Source organism: Dreissena polymorpha, chromosome 9 (genome assembly GCF_020536995.1).
Source record: "Dreissena polymorpha isolate Duluth1 chromosome 9, UMN_Dpol_1.0, whole genome shotgun sequence".
NCBI classification, from domain to species: Eukaryota; Metazoa; Mollusca; class Bivalvia; order Myida; family Dreissenidae; genus Dreissena; species Dreissena polymorpha.
The window spans coordinates 49851379-49876384 of NC_068363.1; the positions used below are offsets into that span (position 1 = coordinate 49851379).

Consider the following 25006-nt stretch of genomic DNA (forward strand, 5'->3'; position numbering starts at 1 on the left):
TGAACAACTTCTTTGCCCTTATATACACAAAGGGAAATTATAACGTAGCATATTAAAGCCAATTAACAACCACATTAACCAATGCCACCTTTTCAGTTTGACTGCGAACGTGAGACAATCCATATGATAACAGGACCCCTGTTAATTGATCAATTTTGACACGTAGCGTAGTCATCTATTCGGGTAGGCATTGCCATGAAGACGCTGCGGATTAGTGGGAACACAGATTCGAGATGCAGTTAAGCCTAAGATAAGGTACATGTATACATGGATTTTGTAAAATCCGGGACTGCAGGAGTCACACACACGTTCTTCATTTCCAGGACAATCCCGGACAATCTGGGACGCATGGTATGTATGTTATTGGATGACTGCTTCTAAGTACTCACAAAGATTTTTTTTTTAAATAGACTGAAGGAGTTTAAAGTTACAGCCTTAAGAATTGTTTGGTATATAACAGTCACTCTCATTTGCACAGCAAAACATAGTATGACTCTTTTCTTTATTGCATGGTAGAACAATTAAAACTCATAGCTCATTGAATAAATACAATCATTTCAGTTATTTACAAATAAAAATGTATGCATTTTCAATAGCCAATCAGCAGGCTGAAATAACATCCTCTCTACATCAATTTCCTGTAGCATTTCCAGACAGTCACAAATATGAAATTACATCTTGGTATAGCATCTTGAATTCATGGCGTGTCAAGTTATCAGAAATTGCCTTTATCATATTGTTCTTCAAAACGCTCGATATTATATTCAACATAATGACAATTCCACTGCACATAACACAATTTATTGCTTGATGTCATAAACCTTTGTACACACACAAAAAAGATAGAACTCACTTTATGTACATTTTTTCAGCTTGTTTTAACATTCCAAATGTAAACTGTTTTAGTTTTTTCAATCATTTGCAAATTTTCTTATATCTTTTAAACCTGCATTTGTAGTCATTCAGAACGTTAAATTTTGTAATTTAATTTAACTAGTTCTGAAAACTACAAATGCATTAAAATACTTATCTAAGTGGTAAAGTGTTTAAATGAAATAAAGGTCCGTAATGCTTTTTACTTTATTTCCTTATCCATGAACAATGCTGGCATAATATATATTTTTTGCTTAATGTTTTCATGTTAACAATATGGTCAGCGTAGTGTTTTTCATGAACTTAAATTGACAACACTTTACCAGGAGATCCAAAGTTCATGATTTTTTAACAAGTAACTTACAAGGACAGTTAATCTTCTTTCACTTTTCAGAAACTGAATAGCTTTCTGATTATAACCACAGTTTGTTTTAAGTAATTCCCATTTCAATTTTTTTTAATGATTTGCAATCAACAATTGGATTTTGGAGCTTGGTACAAATAATATTTCTTATGCAAGAATATGGCTTCCAGTTTAAAATTCAGGCATATTTCTTGCTGATTATGAAATATGCCGCAAATATGCCAATATGCTGGTGATTGGCAGTAATAGACAGGTTATTCTAAGGTGTAATAATAGAAGGATTTTTTGGGTTGTAATAAATCATATTAAGAAAGTTATCATGTTATCATGCTAATAAGATGACGTACACTTTCCCTTTTCATAGAATGTTTACCTAAAAGAGTCTCATTTAAATGAAAATCCGGTCGAGAGTAAAATTATCTTTCCTGATTAGAATGTGGGCACATGCAATAACCGTGGTTTTAACAGAGCACCACTTTAATAACTATCAGATACTATACTTTTACATGCAACACGCTACATTCCTCTATATGGATTTTCAAATACCTCTCTCAGCAGCCTGTTTGGTTAATATTCCTCGATCTTGGCTGGAGATTTTTAACTGGTCATCGCTGGAACTGGGAAACTCGACCTCACCCTAAAAAAGCAACATCACTGTTGTTGTTAACTATGGAAACATATAACCATGGCAATGAAATACATAAAAACATACATCCCTTTGGAACATTCACTTGATGCTTCCTGCATGTATATATCTAAATTCTGTTTAATTTTTAAACAAGACTATTGTCAAGCAATATGGTCCCCTACCGAAACTCCACCATTGTCAGAATTTGTTGAATTTTTTTATTTGTTGCCATAGCAACCAGAATTTTTGACGTAAGAACTACATGAAATGACGTGCATAATCTCCATATTGCCATCTATCCATGTTTCAAGTTTCATGTAAAAATATGTGGAACTTTTAAAGTTATTGCAGGATCCAGAAAAGTGTGACTGACTGACTGACTGACTGACTGACTGACTGACTGACTTGACTTGACTGACTGACTGACTGACTGACTGACTGACTGACTAACTGACTGACTGACTGACTGACTGACTGACTGACTGACTGACTGACTTACTGACTGACGGACACACAAAGCGCAAACCATAAGTCCCCTTCGGTTGCACCGGTAGGGGACAATAAGAATAACTTTCAAGCATATGTATAATCAAAGTACTGACATTACTGGTGTGACGATGCTTTTGAAGAGGATGGATATAAAAGCATCAATTTAAGTTTATCTACATCACTACAATTGTGTATGTCGGTACGAAAATTTTGGATAAAAAAAAAAATTTGGTACGAAAATTTTGCGTACGAAAAAATTGTGCCAAAAAAAAAAACATGGGTAAAAACAAAAATGTAGGTACAAAAAAAAATTAAGAACCCAAAAATAATTCGGGAACGAACAAATTTGGGTATGAAAAAAAATTTGGGTACGAAAAAATTGGGTATGAAAAAAATTGGGTATGAAAAAAATTGCGTACAAAAAATGTTGGGTAAGACAAAAAATTTAGGGGTACGGGAAGTAGTACCCGTGAGAAACTTGACCCATTCTGGGAGGCTTGTTTCATTCTCGATTAAATCTAAAAATAACTACATTTCGGGTTTTCCCAGCGTCACAGCGTTTGAAGTGCCACCTGGCAGTTTCGTGTCTGGTCCCTGTCCCGAACGTCTCAAAAAATTTGAAAGAGGACGGGAACCAAGCTGCCTTTACCTTTATCAGTGATAATCAAAGAGGTATGATGCTGATTGAGAAAATTTAGCTAACTCAAACAGACTGGCTCGGTCTTTTACATAGGTCGCCATGGTGAAGAATTTTTTCATGGTATGATAACTTAGACGAGCTGCTTCCCTGAAGCAGCATGGTCAAAAACTGGTAACAATTCAGTTACAAAATCTTTATTTATGTTGCTTTTATTGGAGGAAAACATTTTGGCATGATAATGATTTGTTAAGTCCAAAGCAACATCTGACACTTTGGAACAGGGTCTGTATTCCCCAAATATTTTGAAACTTATGTAAAAAAATAATGAATATTCTTAATACTTTCATGTACTAAAACTACTTTTACCCTTTCAGTGCTGGAACCGAATTTTGAAGGCCTTTGCAAACAGTTTGGATCCAGATGATACGCCACAAAACATGGCATCTCATCAGGATCCAAACTGTTTGCTACTCTGATAGTATTCTTTGAAAAAAATCAAAGAAAATGCTAATTTTAGAAATTGAGCATTCATTTTGAGCCTGTATTAATATGCAACATGGCAATACATAGGGTTTGTTTTATCGTTTTGTTATTTGACCGAAAACAAACTGTCATAAAAAATCAATGGTACAAAAAATGTTTATGTAAATGAACAGGCGAATTGCATACTATTCTATGTCATTTTAGCTGTACAGTATCCTCCATACTGTGTATAATTTGAATTAGTATATTTTGACCTTTTAGTGTGACCATTATGTTTTCAGTAAGTTTATCTACACAGCTGAGTTTGGGCCTGTGTCTATACAAAAAGTTACTTCTGCCCTAAAAAGTTGGTGAAATTCTCTGCTGTTGAATGGGGACAGGTTAGGAAACATTCATAAACAGCCTGTGTTCTCAATATTTTACAATTTGTAACGCAATCCAAATCGTTGAGAAAAGACATTGTCAAGAGTATACTATCAGATATAATATATATAATTCTGTGTCTGAAAATGGCAATGTGAGCGTGCTCTGAAACTGAAAGTCAGAAGGGTTTATCAATTTATCAAAATATACAATTAATACTTATATTTACAAACAAGGCTATTGTTAAGCAATATTGTCCCCTACCGGCTCCACCATTGTCAGAAATTCCATCATTTTCAGAATTTATTTTTTGTTGTTGCCATAGCAACCACAATTTTTGACGTAGGAACGAAATGAAATGACGTGCATAATGTCCATATTGCCATCTATCCATGTTGCAAGTTTCATGAAAAAATATTAAGAACTTTTAAAGTTATTGCAGGATCCAGAAAACCACCATTTTCAGCAGTATTTCTAGTCTATTTGTTGCCATAGCAACCATAATTTTTGACCAATAGTTTTTAGGGTAAAAAAATGTCCCATATATTTGACCTTTGACCTTGAAGGATGACCTTGACCTTTCACCACTCAAAATGTGCAGCTCCATGAGATACACATGCATGCCAAATATCAAGTTGCTATATCTATATACAGTACAGCCAAAGCGGCACAAACATAATCCGCGGCTACGCCACGGCCAGATTATTAGTCCGCGGTGGCCGAATCGTGTGTTCACGCGGCGTATCGCCGTGGCACTCGGCATCGATCCGCGCAACGACGCCGAGTCTGTATTAACCTCGCGTACTTTCGCGGAGTAAATCCGCTGCAAACGTACGTGGCGGATCGAGTGAAAAGATATCCACCTACATGTACATACATGTATGTGTAGCGTAGAATTAATTACGCGCAACTGTTTATGTTTCGTTCGATTATCATTATTATATTTGTAATCCAAAACACACTTCCGAATTTAAATACTAACGCGTCCTTTGGCAAATTCTAGCGTCAAATAAACAGTGCTAAAATATCCTTTGTTTCATAAAAAGCGCGCGAAAATTATGCAGACATGTAGAACGTCGTTTGGAAAGTTTGGGTGTATTTTGTGTTGTAAAAATACATGAACATCACGTCAGGCGTAAATCGCGTGTTCAGTGGAGAAAAAAAACGCCCCGATTAGACGTTATTTCATCATCTCTATAAATAGTAACAAATGCCCAAATGTATTTGATACTTAAGGAAATATCGAGAATGTTTGTGTATCATAAATATTTACCAGCATTTGCTTTAAAACTGGAATATACGGGATTATCGGGTAATTAGTAGCGATATTAATCGATAATATGAACAAAATAAAACGTGTTTATATATGCATATTCAAACAATAGTTATAATAAGCTGATAATTTACAAAACTACAAATACGTCGTCACCGTCTTGATTATTGATGTGGCCTCAAACTGCTAATTTTCTCAGCTAAAATATAATAGCGGAATCGACATGCAATTAATTTAAAAATCCACCATATGCTGGAGCCTTGACCACTTGTATGTGCGAAAACATAATTACGTGACCTTGTTTATGTGTGAAATACATACGCTACGGGCGGGAAACAAACTTAATAATTGGCCAGACACATTAACTATGCTTACATGTATATGCTAATACAATCCGCGCACAATAAATTTATTATGATTTTAATTATTATTATAATTGTTCTTTCAAAATTTGTTAACTACATGTAACTAATAATTAAAAAAAATATATTTCATGATCGCATCGACTCGGCATCATGTCGCGGCCGCGGCATGCCTCGGCGGAGAGATGCGAAGTTTCGCGGCGAAATGCGACTTGCCGCCGCATACTGACGCGGCTTCAACGACTGACGCGGCATCGACTCGTTTCGCCTTGCCGCCGCGGATCGCGAAATACGTTTGTTCCGCTTTGGCTGTACTGTATATCTTCAATATTGCAAATGTACATTAAATGAGCGATTTTGACCCATATAATTTACCTTTGACCTTGAAGGATGTCCTTGACCTTGACCTTTCACCACTCAAAATGTGCAGCTCCATAAGAAACACATGCATGCCAAATATAAAGTTGCTATCTTCAATAGCAACAAATTAACAGACAGGGCAAAAACAGCATGTCCCCCACTAGAGTGGTTGGGGACATAAAAAGCTTGTAGTGAAAACTAATTGACAAGAAATTTTATCTGTTGCCCTGAAGCAAACTCTAAGGTTATTGAGTCTAACACTATACTATATTCTTAAGTCTAAGACTTGGTCGGTGTATTGAGTCTAACAATATACTGTATTTATAAGTCTAACACATGGTCGGTGTATTGAGTCTAACACTATACTATATTCTTAAGTCTAAGACTTGGTCGGTGTATTGAGTCTACCACTATACTGTATTCTTAAGTCTAAGACTTGGTGGGTGTATTGAGTCTAACACTATACTGTATTCTTAAGTCTAAGACTTGGATGGTGTATTGAGTCTAACACTATACTGTATTCTTAAGTCTAAGACTTGGTCGGTGTATTGAGTCTAACACTATACTATATTCTTAAGTCTAAGACTTGGATGGTGTATTGAGTCTAACACTATACTGTATTCTTAAGTCTAAGACTTGGATGGTGTATTGAGTCTAACACTATACTGTATTCTTAAGTCTAAGACTTGGATGGTGTATTGAGTCTAACACTATACTGTATTCTTAAGTCTAAGACTTGGTTGGTGTATTGAGTCTAACACTATACTGTATTCTTAAGTCTAAGACTTGGATGGTGTATTGAGTCTAACACTATACTGTATTCTTAAGTCTAAGACTTGGTTGGTGTATTGAGTCTAACACTATACTTTATTCTTAAGTCTAAGACTTGGTCGGTGTATTGAGTCTAACACTATACTGTATTCTTAAGTCTAAGACTTGGTTGGTGTATTGAGTCTAACACTTTACTGTATTCTTAAGTCTAAGACTTGGTCGGTGTATTGAGTCTAACACTATACTGTATTCTTAAGTCTAAGACTTGGTCGGTGTATTGAGTCTAACACTATACTGTATTCTTAAGTCTAACACTTGGTCGGTGTATTGAGTCTAACAATATACTGTATTTATAAGTCTAGCACTTTGTCGGTGTATTGAGTCTAACACTATACTGTATTCTTAAGTCTAAGACTTGGTCGTCCCAGTCGTCTTTAGTAAATAAATCTATAATCAGTAAAAGATTCAAGACTTCTTTTTGAATTGATCACATAAATGCCAAAATGTTTTCCTCCTTTAAAAACTCAGATATAAATCAAACAAATTGTATCATTTCCTCACCACAATAATCATCCTGAAATGATCTCCGAAGTTAAAAGTATTGTAGAATACTTCTCCTGGTGACACAGTTTTATTTTCTTCACTATACCCAGATTTGAAAATGACCATGATATTAATGTCATAAACATTTTGACCAAGTTTCATCAGTATTTAGTAAAATAAATGTGGTCTTTTAAAAATCAAGGTGTGTTGATGAGGTGAAGTCCAAGAGAGGGAAAATTGTGTCAACTGATTTTGACTACGCGAATCTCATGAATAATGCAATGACAAACCTTAAAACAGACATTTAAATAAATCTTAAAACAGACATTTAAGTAAACACTTTTAAAAACTTCATAACAAGATTCATTTATGAAAACCTTTTGAACTTCACATTTAACATATTATGCAAAGTAAACAGTTTTGATTGTGATCAAGAACAATGTGTTCCGATCACTGTGAACGATGACGGCAATCTTTTGTTTGAGGTCAATATGTCTTTACTTTTGGAATATGGTCAACACTGTAACAGTGTACCACACTTTAGTAAAATCTTTCTGTAGAGTGAGGACTAAAACTCTGCTGGGCGATAACAATAAATCACCTTGAGCACTTCATGAAATATATTTTTGCATCTTTTTCTTATGCCAGTTCACTTTTATAATGAATAAGGTGTGGCACAAAAATGGTGGGAGCAAGAGGTATCTGCGTTGTGAAGTTGTAAATTGTGTCCATACATCATTCAAAACACCTTGACAACATATTGCAATATGTTATGACATATGTTTCCATTCATTTTAATGACCATTTTATTATTATATTATATTATTATTTTATTTTCATTATATGCAATGATAATAAACATGATTGTCCTTCCAATACAAATCCTCTTCACTCTCCACTCCACACAAGCACATATATTATTTAATATAATAGTCATGAAGATGTGTGCCAAATGAGGTGACCTATAAACAACTAAATAAAGTATTAACCTAATGAACGAAGGCATTCCTTGTCACACATGCAGCTATGGGTTTTACTGAGAAATAATTACAACATTTATCACCTCAACACATATAAACACTTTGGTATGCTCCCAGCTACCCTACTTGCCTAAGTGTTATCATTATAATATCATTGTCAAACATGCGAATGGTGCAATATGATGATATATTTGTTGTATCCAGTGTAAATCCTGAATAATGAAAACGAGTGCATAATGCTACTTAACTCAAGAGAATGGCCTTTTATCTTTTTACATAACCATTAACAGTCACCTGCCTTTAGGTGTCTTTTTACGTCACAAACATCATTATCACCATCCCCTATGATCACAAAAATCATCATTGCTTTCACCACCATCATCATCACCATCACACAACCATAATCACCATAATAAGATTGCAAAGTTTCAGCTCCGTTTCAGAAGTACTTTTTCAGTCACTTGTGACAAAGCTCCGTTTCAGAAGTACTTTTTCAGTTACTTGTGACAAAGCTCCGTTTCAGAAGTACTTTTTGAGTTACTTGTGACAAAAGTTATTAAATGCAATAATTTTGCTTTAAAAAGGGGAGGTAACTCCAGCTTTGTAAAATAATTATATATATGGATGCACAAGTTAACATGCTTGATATGTGCGTAGTGTTTAATCCCTCTAGCACAAATACTTTTTAAAAAGGTTTACAAAATATTGCATTTTCCGCTAACAAAGAAGCCCAAAATATAGTCATGTCAAGAATATCCTAACCAAAACAAGAATATCCTAACCAACACATGAATATCCTAACCAACACAAGAATATCCTAACCAAAACTAGACTATCCTAACCAAAATATGGAGATGTGCAAGAGTACATGCATGTTATCATCCCAAGTATCATCCCTCTAGCACCAAATTTATTTTAGCTACACCGGACACAAAAAGTGGAAACGTATGACCCATTATCAGTTATTAAGCTCTGGAAAATCAGAGCTTCATGCAGGTGCTTAAAGCATTTCCCAGATGTGATTGTGATTTCAATCTAGTCCTAATTTTACTTCAGCACAGACTTCATTTTAAACATAAAAAAAATATAAAAATGAAAAGTATTTTGTACGGACTGTGTAACAGACTACGGGACAGTGCTTTACGTACATGCATTAGGCCTGGTTTTCCAAGAGATTGGCTAATAAGCTTTCTGTGTGAGTTTCTCTTTATGCACGCTGTTCATAATAAACAAAGATCATCAACATAAAATTGCTTGACATTTTTAATTAATATTTATTACAAGTTATACCAAGGTTTGGATTCTTAATTTCAAATTAAGAGCAAACTCATAAAGGATTGAACTGAATGCATAGCAGTTACCTTTAAACCTTTGCATGCTGGGTAATTTGTCGTCTGACAAGAGTTCCGCGGTCGGAGATGACCGCATTGAAGCCGGATTTTTGATTTAAATGACAGGAAAGTACCTTTCGTGTTTTTGTCAATGCAATACTTAAATTACTGAAATATTGTTCAAAGGTCAAAATGAAATGTAAGTACTTTTCAAGGCATGAGCAAACCTTGTGTTATGTTTTGAATGCATGCATATACATGAACAACAATAACATTTAAGGTCACAAATATGAACTTGAATTGACAATTAGGAAAGTTTGATCTCAATTTTTTTATTAGCAAATTAGTAAGATATTGTTTGAAGTTTCCATCAATTTCATTATCAAATGTAAGAAAATAAACTTAGATGAAATAATACTATTTATTGTTTTGCTTTCACATACCTACACAGAAATCAAATGAATGACATTGAAATGAGCAGTGGTGATCTTCTAGTACTGGCCAACCTTTATGTCAAGTTTGAAGACTCTAGGTACAAGCATACCAAAGTTATAACATGGAATAAGAACTTTAACATTTTTACCTACCAAAGTTATAAGAACTTTAACATTTTTACATTCAAGGTCACAGTGACCTTGACCTTAGAATGAATGACCTTGAAATGACCAGTGGTCATCTAAGTGTTGCAAACCTTCATGTCAAGTTTGAAGACTCTATGTCCAAGCATACCAAAGTTATAACAATTTTAACATTTTAACATTTAAGGTCACAGTGACCTTGACCTTCAAATGAATGACATTGAAATGACCAGTGGTCATCTTCTAGTACTGGCCAATCTTTATTTCAAGTTTGAAGACTCTAGGTACAAGCATACCAAAGTTATAACATGAAATAAGAACTTTAACATTTTTACATTCAAGGTCACAGTGACCTTGACCTTCAAATGAATGACCTTGAAATGTCCAGTGGTTACTTACTAGTTCTGGCCAACCTTCATGTCAAGTTTCAAGACTCTAGGTCCAAGCATACCAAAGTTATAACAACTTTAACATTTTTACATTCAAGGTCACAGTGACCTTGACCTTCAAATGAATGACCTTGAAATGTCCAGTGGTTACTTACTAGTTCTGGCCAACCTTCATGTCAAGTTTCAAGACTCTAGGTCCAAGCATACCAAAGTTATAACAACTTTAACATTTTTATATTGAAGGTCACAGTGACCTTCACCTTCAAATGAATGACCTTGAAATGACCAGTGGTCATCTGTTAATCCTGGCCAACCTTCATGTCAAGTTTGAAGACTCTAGGTCCAAGCATACCAAAGTTATACCATGAAATAAGAACTTTAACATTTTTACATTCAAGGTCACAGTGACCTTGACCTTCAAATGAATGACCTTGAAATGACCAGTGGTTACTAACTAGTTATGGCCAACCTTCATGTCAAGTTTCAAGACTCTAGGTCCAAGCATACCAAAGTTATTAGAACTTTAACATTTTTTATATTGAAGGTCACAGTGACCTTGACCTTCAAATGAATGACCTTGAAATGACCAGTGGTCATCTGTTAATCCTGGCCAACCTTCATGTCAAGTTTGAAGACTCTAGGTCCAAGCATACCAAAGTTATACCATGAAATAAGAACTTTAACATTTTCGAGCACGCCGCCACCCCGCCCGCCCGCCCCCCCGCCCGCCCGACAACATCAATCTATAAGCCGAGATTTTTTCGAAAAAAATCCGGCTAATAAATGTTGTCTGCTGAATGTCTAAAATTAACATTTTCTTCATTTTTTTTTCAAAGAATATTATCAGAATAGCCAACAGTTTGGATCCTGATGAGACGCCACGTTTTGTGGTGTCTCATCTGGATCCAAACTGTTTGCAAAGGCCTTCAAAATTCGGTTCCAGCACTGAAAGAGTTAAAACAAAGGAACTGTGAGCTGATACATCAGACCGATACAACTAAAGCATTCACAATTTTATTTTTTACAGACAATGTCTCATGTTCTAAGAAATCGCTAAAACACAACACTGAATAAACTAATAAATGCAAATATGGATGAAATTGCTCCTTTTGCCAACAAAATTAAAGAATGTAAATTTATAAAGCCTACAATTAAATCTCTTCCATTGAGGTCAGCTATAAGAATGATAACTAATCAAAGAGCTAATACTGTTAAGCCTGTAGGTGATCTTAAAATAATTTGAACTTTGTACACCTTAAAGATCGATGATAGTATCTACTTATCTACAAAACAACTATTATAATGCTGATAAATTACTGCCTTCCATTTAATATCAACTAATAAATCATATCTATAAACTGACTGATCAACTGTTTGATGGATTGAAAGTAAATGTTGAAGAATCCAACTCAACTGTCTTTGACAGATTGTCATAATAACAATGATCTTAAGTAACTACGATCATCAGCACCTCACAAAAACCAGTCCACACATGAAGGTGTATACAATTATAACTGTAAATGTCACAAAGTAAACACTGACCTATCTCAACAAGAGAAGCTAATTTATGGTGATTTTTTAAAATTATTATGGCATTATAATTTATGGCCATTTTGACCTTTGAACTTTTGAATTCTTATGTATGACAAGCCATCCAATGACTGTGAACAAAATTAATGTACAGAGTAATTTTTAAATCTCACAATGAAAGACAGAGTTATGTCCCGGACACGTTCATTTATGGCCATTTTTGACCTTTGAACTCCAAGTGTGACCTTGACCTTGGAGATATCCACGTTATTCTTTCGCATGACACACCGTCCAATGATTGTGAACAAATATAAAGAATAATTTTAAAATCTCACAATGAATGACATAGTTATGGCCCAGACAAAATCATCTATGGCAATTTATGACCTTTGAACTCAAAGTGTGACCTTGACGTTGCAGATATCGACGTAATTCTTTGGCATGACACACTGTCCAATGATGCTGAACAAATTTGTCAAATGATTTTAAAATCTCACAATGAATGACATAGTTATGGGCTGGACAAGATCATTTATTGCCATTTTTTACCTTTGAACTCAAAGTGTGACCTTGACCTTGGAGATATCGTCATAATTCTTTCGAATGACACACCGTCCAATGATGGTGAACCAATGTGCCAAATGATTTTAAAATCTCAAAATGAACAACAAAGTTATGGCCCTGACAAGCTCATTTATGGCCATTATTGACCTTTGAACTCAAAGTGTGACCTTGACCTTGGAGAAATCAACGTAATTATTTCGCATGACACACCGCCCAATGATGGTGAACAAATGTGCCAAATGATTTTAAAATCTCACAATGAACAAGACTATTGTCAAGCAATATGGTCCCTTATCGGTGAAACTCCACCATTGTCAGATTTAAAAAAAAAAAATTGTTGCTATAGCAACCAGAATGTTTGACATAGGAACAAATTGAAATGACGTGCATAATCTCCATATTACCATCTATCTATGTTTCAAGTTTCATGAAAAAATATTAAGAACTTTTAAAGTTATCGAAGGATCCAGAAAAGTGTGACAGACTGACTGACTGCCTGACTGACTGACTGACTGACGGACACAAAGAGCGAAAAACATAAGTCCCCTCCGGTTTCACCGGTAGGGGACAACAACATAGTTATGGCCCGGACAAGCTTATTTATGGCCATTTTTGACCTCTGAACTCAATGTGTGACCTTGAACTTGGAGATATCGACGTCATTATTGTGCATGACACACCGTCCAATGATGGTGAACGATTGAGCCAAATGATTTTTAAGTCTTACAATAAATGAAAAAGTTATGGCCCAGACAAGCTCATTTATTTGCATTTTGACCTTTGAACTCCAAGTGTGACCTTGACCTTGGTGATATCAACTTTCTTCTTTCGCATGAAACACCGTCCCATAATGGTTAACAAATGTACCAAGTCATTTTAAAATCTAACGATAAATGACATAGTTATGGTCGGGACAAGCATTTTGACCTTTGAACACCATGTGTGATCTTGACCTTGGAGATATCGACGTACTTCTTTGCATGACATACTGTCCCATGATGGTGAACAAATGTACCAAGTCATTTTAAAATCTAACGACAAATGATATAGTTATGGTCCGGACAAAATGTTGTTGTTTTTGTTTTTTATCGAGTGCACCGGGATTGTCTCCCATATGGCCATCGCCCCCAGAAAGACGTGGTAGTTGGTTACGGGGGATAGTGCAAGATACAGGAGACATCCTGTTCCAGAGGTGACCCTGGGTCTTTTAGTGCCCGGTGTATAGCACCTAGTACACTGCACCTCTGTTTAACGTCTCATGCGAAAGACGAGTTAGTAGGTAAGGTGCAGCGGGCGATCGAACCAGCGATCTCTGGATTGTATAGCCAGTGTGTTACCACTAGACCACGGATCCGCTACTCCGGACAAACTTTTGATTTAAAACACACTCAATGACCTAGTTTTTTACCCGACATGACCCATATTCTAACTCATCTAGTTACAACACCATTTACCAGATCAATTATTATTTGAAGGAATTTGACAACATATCATGGGCATTGAATACATACTTTTTATTATAGTTTGTGGTGGTGGTGATCCCACTGACCAAGACTGTAAACATAGTTTACTCAACATAGCATATGACATTGAAACTAATCTATCCATAAGCATGCAATAACAGAAAAAATTAATCCCCTAATTGGATATGAGATCATCTAGTTTCTAGTAGCAAAATCTTTTAATTTTAATTAAAACAACCATCGGTCGACAGGAAAGGGTGGATCTGCTAGGTAAAGTTGATAACTAGGTATTGGTATAAATTTGGTATAATACACAACCTTGTTTTTGCTGAGAAGTTGTGAGATCTGTTCTTCAAGCTGCTGGAGCCGCATGTCCTGGTCTGTATGTTCACGGGTCTTGAACCGACTTGCATGTGACATCTGTAACAACAGGAGCCAATAAGAGATGCTGGCCATGGATAAGTGCTCAGGACCAAAATATGGTGCTTGGTATTAACTCTCTCAGTGCTGGAACCGAATTTTGAAGGCCTTGCAAACATTTTGGATCCAGACTGTTTGCTATTCTGATAGTATTCTTTGAAAAAAATCAAAGAAAATGCTAATTTTAGAAATTCAGCAGACAACATTTTTGCAGACGACAAATTTCCCAGCATGCAATGGGTTAAAAAATAACATTCCAGCATGTGAGAATCTAAAGTGGTTGCTATAAAACAGAAATCAAAGTCAGTCTACGAGGTGTTGTACACTGACGAGAATGTAACAATTATGATGATTTGTAACCTATTTTTGAGGTGCATAAAATCTGTCGGAACCTGTTTTACACAACTGCATGGTGAGATAATCAATATCATCTAATTGCTCCACAATAAATGATGACAGATTACAAAAGGAACTTGAGTCAAAGAAGCATCATAAATGTAATAAACACAGGCCTCATCATCATAAACAGCCAATACCACCCAGATTGATCCTCACACAATATATAAATGGAAGATTGGATTAGAAATAAAAGCTCTTGAAAAAAACGGACTAAATGCAAATGCATAAATTATCCTCCCAGATAAGTTTGAGCAGTCCACACATGTTAACCTTTTACCACTTAGATACATATTTTGACGTGTTTGTAGTCACTTTTAAAGTTAAATTTAACAAGACTATTGTCAAGCAATATAAGTCCCCTACCGGCTCCACCATTGTCAGAAATTCCACCATATTCAGAATATTTTTTTAATATATTTGTTGCCATAGCAACCATAATTTTTGACGTAGAAACAAAATGAAATGACGTGCATAATGTCCATATTGCCCTCTATCCATGTTTCAAGTTTAATGAAAAAATATTAAGAACTTTTAAAGTTATCGCAGGATCCAGAAAAGTGTGACAGACAGACTGACTGACTGACTGACAGACGGAGCGCAAACTATAAGTCCCCTCCGGTGAAACCGGTAGGGGACTAATTAAAGATTTTTTACTAGATTAAAGTTTTACAGCCTTCATTTCCAAACCTTAGTTACTGATGAGCAGCAAACAGAATAAAAACTGAACAGACTGCAAGTTACTCGCAGGCTGATCTGGTTTTATGCTGGTTGCAAAAGTCATTTTCACTTTTTTTCTTATGGGAGAAAGGGTTAAGAGGGACTTCAATTTCTGCCTGGACTGGATTCTTATTGAGGAGAGAACCGAATTTTGAAGGCCTTTGCAAACAGTTTGGATCCAGATGAGACGCCACAGAACGTGGCGTCTCATCTGGATCCAAACTGTTTGCTATTCTGATAGTATTCTTTGAAAAAAAATCGAAGAAAATGCTAATTTTAGAAATTCAGCAGACGACATTTTAGCAGACGACAAATTTCCCAGCATGCAAAGGGTTAAAAAACACAAATCCCTACAAGCAGAAACTGCTGTACCACATCAGCCTCTGTGCATTGCGCAGGCTTATCTGAAACCTCCCTTTATGCACATGCATAAAGTCTGGCTTTCCTGGAACGTGGCTCAAATGTAAATCTTCCCAGATTCATTTCCATTCATTACAAACATCGTCATATACCCTTTTGTATAGCATGGTTCAACTGCTGAACATATGATATCTACAAAAGTTGACATGATATTATTGCAAATTAATTTCAGTACGATTGACATTTCATGAAAGCTGCTTTTATTAAAGTGAAGAGCGTCATAGAAACTCCCACGAGAAATTACATCTGCATTTTTTGTTACAAATATATCAAACCTGAGGCTCAATCTCAAAGACTCAATATAATATGATAGTTTCTTTTCTCATTTTGTTATTGTTATAGCATCTTAAAGTAGATGTATCACATATATTTGTGGGGGCATCTTTATCTGTGGTACATCTACTTCAAGAGGATATAGACACAGATAAAACAAGAGATTGCCAAGCAATATGGTCTCCTACCGGTGAAACTCCACCATTGTCAGTAATTTTTTTTAATATTATTATTTGTTGCCACAGCAACCAGAATTATTGACGTAGGAACAAAATAAAACAAGGCTATTGTCAAGCAATATGGTCCCCTCCTGGCTCCACCATTGTCAGAAATTCCACCATTTTCATAATTTTTTTTTGGGGGGGGGGGTTGCCAAAGCAACCACAATTTTTGACGTAGGAACAAAATGAAATGACTTGCATAATGTCCATATTGCCATCTATCCATGTTGCAAGTTTAATAAAAAAAAAATTAAGAACTTTTAAAGTTATCGCAGGATCCAGAAAAGTGTGACAGACAGACAGACAGACTGACTGACACACAGAGCGCAAACCATAAGTCCTCTCCGGTGAAACCGGTAGGGGACAACTAGAGCTTTGTCACAGACCTGACGAATACCCCCACATGCCGCATTGACACAGAATATTTTGCATGTTGTCTTCACAAAAAACACCAGACACCATACTCAATGTTTAAAACGCACAAAGTGACCCCGTGACCTAGTTTTTTACCCGGCATGGCCCATGTTCGAACGTGGCCTACACATCATCTAGATACAACTTCTGACAAAGTTTGGTGAAGATCAAATGTAAACTACTTGAATTAGAGAGCGGACACCATGCTGAATGTGTAAAATGTACTATGTGACCCCATGACCTAGTTTTTGATCTGGCATGGCCCATGTTCGAACTTGGCCTTAAGATCATCTAGATAAAACTTCTGACCATGTTTGGTGAAGATCAGATGAAAACTACTTGAATTAGAGAGCGGACACCATGCTAGATGTTAAAAAACGCACTAAGTGACCCTGTGACGTAGTTTTTGACCCGGCATGACCCATATTCGAACTTGGCCTTAAGTTCATCTATATACAACATCTGACCAAGTTCAGGGCTCTCTCAACTGGGCGACTTCGGCGACTAAATCGCTTAAAGTTTCAAAATGTCGCTGTGTTCAGACCTCACGGTGAAAAAAACTTCGCCTTAATTTTGCGGCATTTACAAAAATTTTCAAAATCCCCAGGAATACATTACGCCTATCAAAACTATTGAAACCACGCCTCCGGGCGTATCTTGACTGTCGATACATGCACTGTTGAGTGTAACGCTTGGCGACATCAGCCAATGGGAGCCTTCACAGCAGGAAAAATCGATATAAACAAGATTACTGTGTACACAACTTCTGCGACATCGTTGCCTAAAGCGTTTTTCTCAATCAGTGTCTGACAGAAGCGATATATTTCGGAAAACTTCTTTAATCTGCCCATGCATTACAAATTATCGGTAACTGTCAAATCATCGTAATTTTTTTGCAAAATATTATTTAATCGTCATTATTGAAAATTGAAGTGAATATTGTCATCTGGTTTTGTTTTTCAAGCCGTTTTTTTCTTCAACTATATGACGATGAACATTGCTTGATAAATTAATTATTTAATCGCCATCAACTAATAATCCCCGTAATTACAAGTGTTTGTCAGCTGCTTCAACATTTCTTGATGTGTGATAATGAGATCTTTTGTTTTGTAATTATTTGGTTAAGTTGCTCAAATGATGCCGTAGTTGCTTTAATTTAGTGACCGCTAATTGTCGTCTGCTTTAATGTTCCTTTTTCATATTATATGAAATAAAGGTATTTCGGAAAACAATTGCTATTGGTTAAAAGAGAGGACTCATCCGACCATAAAGCACTGCGACAAATGGCTGAGAATAAACCGGCGTCTCATTGACAAGTTATGTTTATCTCTAAATAACTGTTAATATGTAACTCTGGTCATTACTACTCAGCAGTAATCTAATATACATATAAATGTTTTACATAGTACGAAAGATGTGCTTTAAATATAAATATACATCATTAACAACAGTGCAAATCACAAGGCAGCTGACAGCACTCGAATTCGGATAAGTAGTTCGGATACGAAATAAAACAATCCACAGGCGTACAACCAGAATATTGTTTATTTGTAAAATGGCTGTGAATAATACCATTTTGGACCGATCGCTACATTTCCCCAGGGCCCTGATTCTGTAAACTTCTCCCTATTTATAAAAACTTCCCCCTACTGTGAGCTGAGGGAGAAGTGATTTCTTCTTAAATCTGAGCCAAGCTTGAGCCCTGAAATTTGGTGAAGATCGGATGAAAACAACTTGAATTAGAGAGCGGACACTTCATACGGACCAACAGACCAACAGACCGACCGACAAGCTGACTCCTATATACCCCCCTAAACTTCGTTTGTGGGGGTATAATAAAGTGCATAATCTCCATATTGCCATCTATCCATGTTTCAACTTTCATGAAAAAATATGAAGAACTTTTAAAGTTATCGCAGGATCCAGAAAAGTCTGACGGACTGACAGACAGACTGACAGACAGACGGAGTGCAAACCATAAGTCCTCTCCGGTTCCACCGGTAGGGGACAACAATCATGCTGTATTGAGCCATAATTACTTTTGACTTCGAAGTGTGACCTTAACCCTTTCCCACTTAGAAGCAAAGTAAAAATGGCTATCAGCATAAAACCAGAACAGCCTGCAAGTACATGTAACTGGCAGTCTGTTCAGGTTTTATGCTGTTTGCTGCTCATCAGTATCTAAGGGTTGGAAATGAAGCCTTTAAAACTTGAATCTAGTATGAAAGGTCTTCAATTAAATTTAACTTTCCAAGGGACTACTAGAAATGCAGCACAATACGTATCTAAGTGGTAAAGGGTTAAATACATATCTACCGTAAATCAAAGAATATAATACGCCCTCGTGCATAATACGCACCCCCGAGTTTGGTCAAAATTTATCGGTAAAAATTGAAAATCCGAGTAAAATACACACTAAAAAAATCAGTGTCCGAAATCGGCCATTTCCGAAAAAATGTGTCAGTATATTTTTGTGCTGTAAAAATAGCAAATCAATTTGGTGTTGTCAACTATCTGTTACCCCGGTATATTGATCGGGATGTGTTATAGTGCTGTTGTTATGACAGTTGCATAATAAATATCTCTGTCTATTGTTTATATTATCATTGATTGTTACCGATAACACACGGGCCCCTTACTGACATCCGGGTCAAGCAGTCATAATTACAAAAGAAAGAAGCAGAGACGCTGTTTTTTGTTTTCACATTTAATTCAATTTGACAATATTCGGGACAATAATAATTATAATAATAATAAAGTAATAAGAAGACAAAATGGTTACTTCCGTTTTTATAGTTGTCTAGATGAATAACTTTTTCTTTTTTCGAGTTACAAACTCGATACTTTAATATAACTTAAAATACAATTAAACCGCGCGTGTTTTTCATTATCTAGTTAATTAAAATGCGCTGCTGTCATTAAGGCTAGTTTGGGAGTAAAATATAAATTAATTATCACCTTTCAATTTAATTCGGCAATCGGCAGACAGGTGTAATAGACTATTAGCATCATAAAACTAATTATTTAATTACCACTCTTTACTTCAGATATGGTAAATATGCGGTAGAAAGATAAAAAGTGGTCAGCTAAGAAATATTTATTTACAGGTATTGTCAGTTGTTTTTTTTTCATTTGCTAATCTCTTTATACGACTTAGCGTCCAGTCTCTATTTTGTAGGCAGACGACAATATTAACTGTGTATTCAAAGTATACAGTGTCTGCGCATGGATGACCCAATATTATCTGATAGCTCCTTCCGTTCTCACGTTTCATTCGACAACGTCATTTCATGTGTAAGCGAGCTCAATGTTGATTGGCCAGCTACCATGCGCACTTCAATAACAATAAGGATAAGCAATGTCTCATAATCGGGCACAGACCGGGTTTTCGTTTACTGTTCGAAATGCGAACACTTTCATTAAAACAAAGAGACAAATATAGAAAATCAGTCTGATATAAATGGCGGATGTTTTCAATGAAATTTTACTAGATTTTTGCATTTTCACAAATAAGATTTTTATTGAGTCCAATTCTCAATATTTTCGCAAATGACTCAAATGGCGAACAACAGCGCGAGCCCTGTTGCACCCCTTTGATGTACTGGTGTAGTTCAAAATGGCTGCCGCGAAGCGAATAACAGCGATTAAGTTGAAAATTTGCACAGGAAAAATTTTGTTCTGTTAAACTCGTATATTATACGCCCCCCTACTTGAAGAAAAAATCGGCAGGTAAAAAAGTGCGTATTATATTCGTAGATTTACGGTAAGTTGTACAAGGTTAACTATGAGTTTGAGTCACTGGCGCTGCTTCTGACACTCGATCCTTCTTTTCATTAGTAATGGTAGCAATTTATTGTCATATTGCCATATAAATGATAAAATTATAGTTAGTACAATATGTTTTATTCCATATTTGACCTTTGACTTGTGATATAGCCCTTCACCTTTGTTCTAGCAACACATTTTTATGTGTGACATTCAATCTCAAATTGTTGACACATGCCGGCGAACTGATGTAATATTTATGCAATTATTTCAAGTTGGGTGGTACAGTATGGTAAAATACACAAGCTACTAGCAGTATTTGAGATCCTTATACATATTAACATCCCTATTAAATAAATATACTGATAACTTAAAATATTTCATTTTCATTTAATTCATAAAATATCTAATTTAATTTGTACTATTTTTTTTTTAGGGTGTTGAAGTTCTCTTATACATAAGTTATGTCAACTTATGTATAAGAGAACTTCAACACCCTAAAAAATAAATATTTGATAAAACATTTTTATCAAGAAACTGATATACATGTAGCTAGCTGGTTGTGTATTCAATGATATCTTGCATTACATTCACTTTTTGACCTTTACCACTTAGATACATATTTTGACGCTTTTGGAGTCATTCAAAAAGTAACATTTACTTAAATACCTCATTCTTACTAAATTCAAGTATTAAAATCTTTATTTTCAACCCTTCGTTACTGATGAGAATGAACAGCATAAAACCTGATCAGACTGTGAACTACTTGCAGGCTGTTCTGGTATTATACTGGTTGCAAAAGCCATTTTCACGGGAAAAGGTTTAAATGGAGTTGATTACAAGCCTTGACATTTGCTAAACATGTTTAGGTTGTTCTATTGACCAATTACAATAATAGGTTAACAAATATTTTGTGTTACCTGTTACAGCTCTAGTATTAATTGCTGTTAATTGCCAATTGAGTTAATTATTGGCGTGGTCTGCATTGCACAGAGATTTATGGTTAACCCTTTCAGTGCTGGAACCGAATTTTGAAGGCCTTTGCAAACAGTTTGGATCCAGATGAGACGCCACAGAACGTGGCGTCTCATCAGGATCCAAACTGTTTGCTATTCTGATAGTATTCTATGAAAAAATCGATGAAAATGCTAGAAAATTTTTAGAAATTCAGCAGACGACATTTTTGCAGACGACAAATTTCCCAGCATGCGAGGGGTTAATATCTTCACTTTTTACTAGCAATTAACAATAAATAATCATTTACTAGGTGCAGCATATGCTGCTGATTGAAACATCATGCAATCTTGTTATTAAAACATTATAAAAACAGTCTTGTCTAATTGCAGATACCTGTTCAAGAGTATTCGACAAGTGCATATTGAACCAGTCTTGTTACATAATGGCAAGATTGCATGTTGTTCATTATCAGCAGCACACACACAGCATCATGACAAGTTAATGCCCTGCCAAACTCCAAGTGACATCATAACATATCAAAATTGCATGTAACAAGGGCTGTTTGTAAAACATGCATGCCCCCCATATGGGCTGTCCATTGTAGTGGCAGCCATTGTGTGAATACGTTTTTTGTCACTGTGACCTTGACCTTTGACCTAGTGACCTGAAAATCAATAGGGGTCATCTGCGAGTCACGATCAATGTACCTATGAAGTGTTATGATCCTAGGCAAAAGCCTTCTTGAGTTATCATCCGAAAATCATTTTACTATTTTGGGTCACCGTGACCTTGACCTTTGACCTTGTGACCTCAAAATCAAAAGGGGTCATCTACAAGTCATGATCAATCTACCTATGAAGTTTCATGATCCTAGGCATACGCGTTCTTGAGTTATCATCCGAAAACCATTTTACTATTTCGGGTCACCGTGACCTTGAGTCATGATCAATCTACCCATGAAGTTTCATGATCCTAGGCGTATGCGTTCTTGAGTTATCATCCGGAAACCATTTTACTATTTCGGGTCACCGTGACCTTGACCTTTGACCTAGTGACCTCAAAATCAATAGGGGTCATCTGCGAGTCATGATCAATCTACCCATGAAGTTTCATGATCCTAGGCGTATGCGTTCTTGAGTTATCATCCGGAAACCATTTTACTATTTCGGGTCACAGTGACCTTGACCTTTGACCTAGTGACCTCAAAACCAATAGGGGTCATCTGCAAGTCATGATCAATGTACCTATGAAGTTTCATGATCCTAGCCCCAAGCGTTCTTGAGTTATCATCCAGAAACCACCTGGTGGACGGACCGACTGACCGACCGACCGTCCGACCGACCGACATGTGCAAAGCAATATACCCCCTCTTCTTCGAAGGGGGGCATAAAAATAAATTGAGAAGTGATAGCAGCTTTTGGTTATTTGCCAACAAGGCATGTCAGTTTTCAATTATTAAATATAGGATCCTATAGAGACGACCTAAAGCAAGTTTATTGTTCAAGGAATGTTTAATGTTTCATTCACTCTGAGCCTTTTCTGTTTTCAATAGTTTTCATGAAGTCCTCAAGAACTGTCCAGAACAGCAACCTGGCATGCTCTTAACCCTTGGCATGCTGGGAAATTTGTCCTCTGCTAAAATGTTGTCTGCTGAATTTCTAAAATTAGCATTTTCTTTATTTTTTTTTCAAAGAATACTATCAGAAAAGCAAACAGTTTGGATCCTGATGAGATGCCACATTCTGTGGCATCTCATCTGGATCCAACCTGTTTGCAAAGGCCTTCAACATTCGGTTCCAGCACTGAAAGAGTTAACTGGCAAGTACACAGCCAGATCGATATCATACATGTGCTGCAACGGTTCAAGTCCAGCATCAACAAAGTGAAAACATGAACGTTTCCTGACATCAGTAGTGACCATGACTTAGTCATCAAGTTAAACTTGATGAACAAGCCCATCACTAAAGAACCCTCAGGCAAACAATTGACTTGGAGACTTGGAGATGAGCAGCAAGACAGCAAAAAGAAGGCATACAGCTTCCTCAAGACCCTCATGAAGACTAGTCAGCGCAAGGCCAGTGTTATAGCAGACGCTGACGGGAATCTCCTAATAGAGAGTGCTGCAGTCATAAACAGACGAACTGAATACTTCAGTGACCTCTGCAATAACCCGCTTCAACAAGTCTCCTTCAGAATGTTCCCAGACCAGAAGACCTTAAGGCAGAGGTGAAGGAAGAAGTGTGTGGTCTGAAGGCAGGAAAATCTCCGGGAGTGGACAACTGATTATAGCACTAACAGCATAGATCTTGGAGAAGAAGAAGCAAAAAGAATAGACCCAGATTGTGTGAGAATAACCACACAATCAGCATCATCAGTGGTCCCAGCAGTTATGTTATAAATCATCCTCAATCATTAAAAAGTAAGGCCGAGGAACAGTTGACAAATGAACAGGCTTGATTCAGAGCTGGACGGAGAACAGTGGAACAGATCTTCAACTGCAGAGTCATCATTCAGAAACACCTGCAACACCAGCATGAGCTAATCCACAACTTCATTAATTTTAAGAAAGCATTTGATAGTGTGTGGCATGATGGCCTATGTCATGTTATGAAAGGATTGGTGAAAGTCATCCAAAAACTCTATACGCAAATGCCAGCAGCACAGTTCTTTTCATTGGACAACAGGGGAACTTCCTCAGGACATCAGTGGATATCTGCTATCTTCCTTCCTGTTGAAACTTTTCCTTGAGAAGATGATGCAGTAGACTCTCCATGACCACCACACCTCTATCTCCATCGGTAGAAGACCAATCTCCAACTTGAGATTTGCTGATGGTATTGACCTCATGGGTGGCATCTGCAGTGAACTTCATTAAAGACTTCACCAACAGACTATGAAAGAGCAGGAGCATAGGGGATGAGGGTTAGCACAGACATGTCAAGGATCATAAGATAATGGTGAACAGCATGACCAAACCAGAGCAGACATCAACATGAACAGCAAGGAGCTGGAAAAAGTGACCAGCTTCAAGTTCTTGGAAGAAACCCTGTCCAAGGATGGTACCGGTATCGCCGAGGTCTGAATAAGAATTGCCATGGCAACTGCAGATATGGTTGTGGACAAGCAGTTCCATCATCTTCCCCACCATGTACAGGCTTTACAAGTCCCTCATAGTTCTACTGTTCATCTGCGAGACCTGGCCCTTCACGTTAACACACAACGCAGGATACAGGCATTTTGAACATAAATGTCACCCAAGACTGTCCCGCATCTAATACACAGAGCACAAGTGCGTCCTGAACATGACTGTAACACATGTTGGCCCACAAGAGCCCATACTGGCTACATTAAAACGGCAAAAGCTTGCTTGGTTTGGGCACGTCACAAGGCAAGACTGTCTGTGCAATTCTGTTCTCCAAGGCATGGTAGAGGGAGG

At 36.5% G+C, this 25006-nt stretch overlaps 2 protein-coding genes across 4 annotated transcripts in view; both read right to left on the reverse strand.

Annotated features, from left to right (window-relative positions):
• LOC127846487 (leucine-rich repeat and coiled-coil domain-containing protein 1-like) overlaps positions 1-25006 on the reverse strand; it is a 283849-nt gene that overhangs the window by 234475 nt on the left and 24368 nt on the right. The window contains exons 7-8 of the mRNA XM_052377759.1: positions 14303-14404; positions 1784-1874 (exon numbers count right to left, since the gene is read on the reverse strand). Coding sequence (XP_052233719.1) covers positions 1784-1874; positions 14303-14404 — 193 coding nt within the window. The remainder of the gene's footprint in view (positions 1-1783; positions 1875-14302; positions 14405-25006) is intronic.
• Positions 1-25006, reverse strand: part of LOC127846488 (uncharacterized) — a 496240-nt gene that overhangs the window by 43075 nt on the left and 428159 nt on the right. The window contains exon 19 of one of the 3 annotated variants that reach the window (XM_052377762.1): positions 4390-4412. The exons of the other annotated variants lie outside the window; for them this stretch is intronic. The gene's annotated coding sequence lies outside the window, so the exon portion shown is untranslated. Of the gene's footprint in view, positions 1-4389; positions 4413-25006 lie in introns of those variants that run through there. 3 annotated transcript variants of the gene reach the window in all.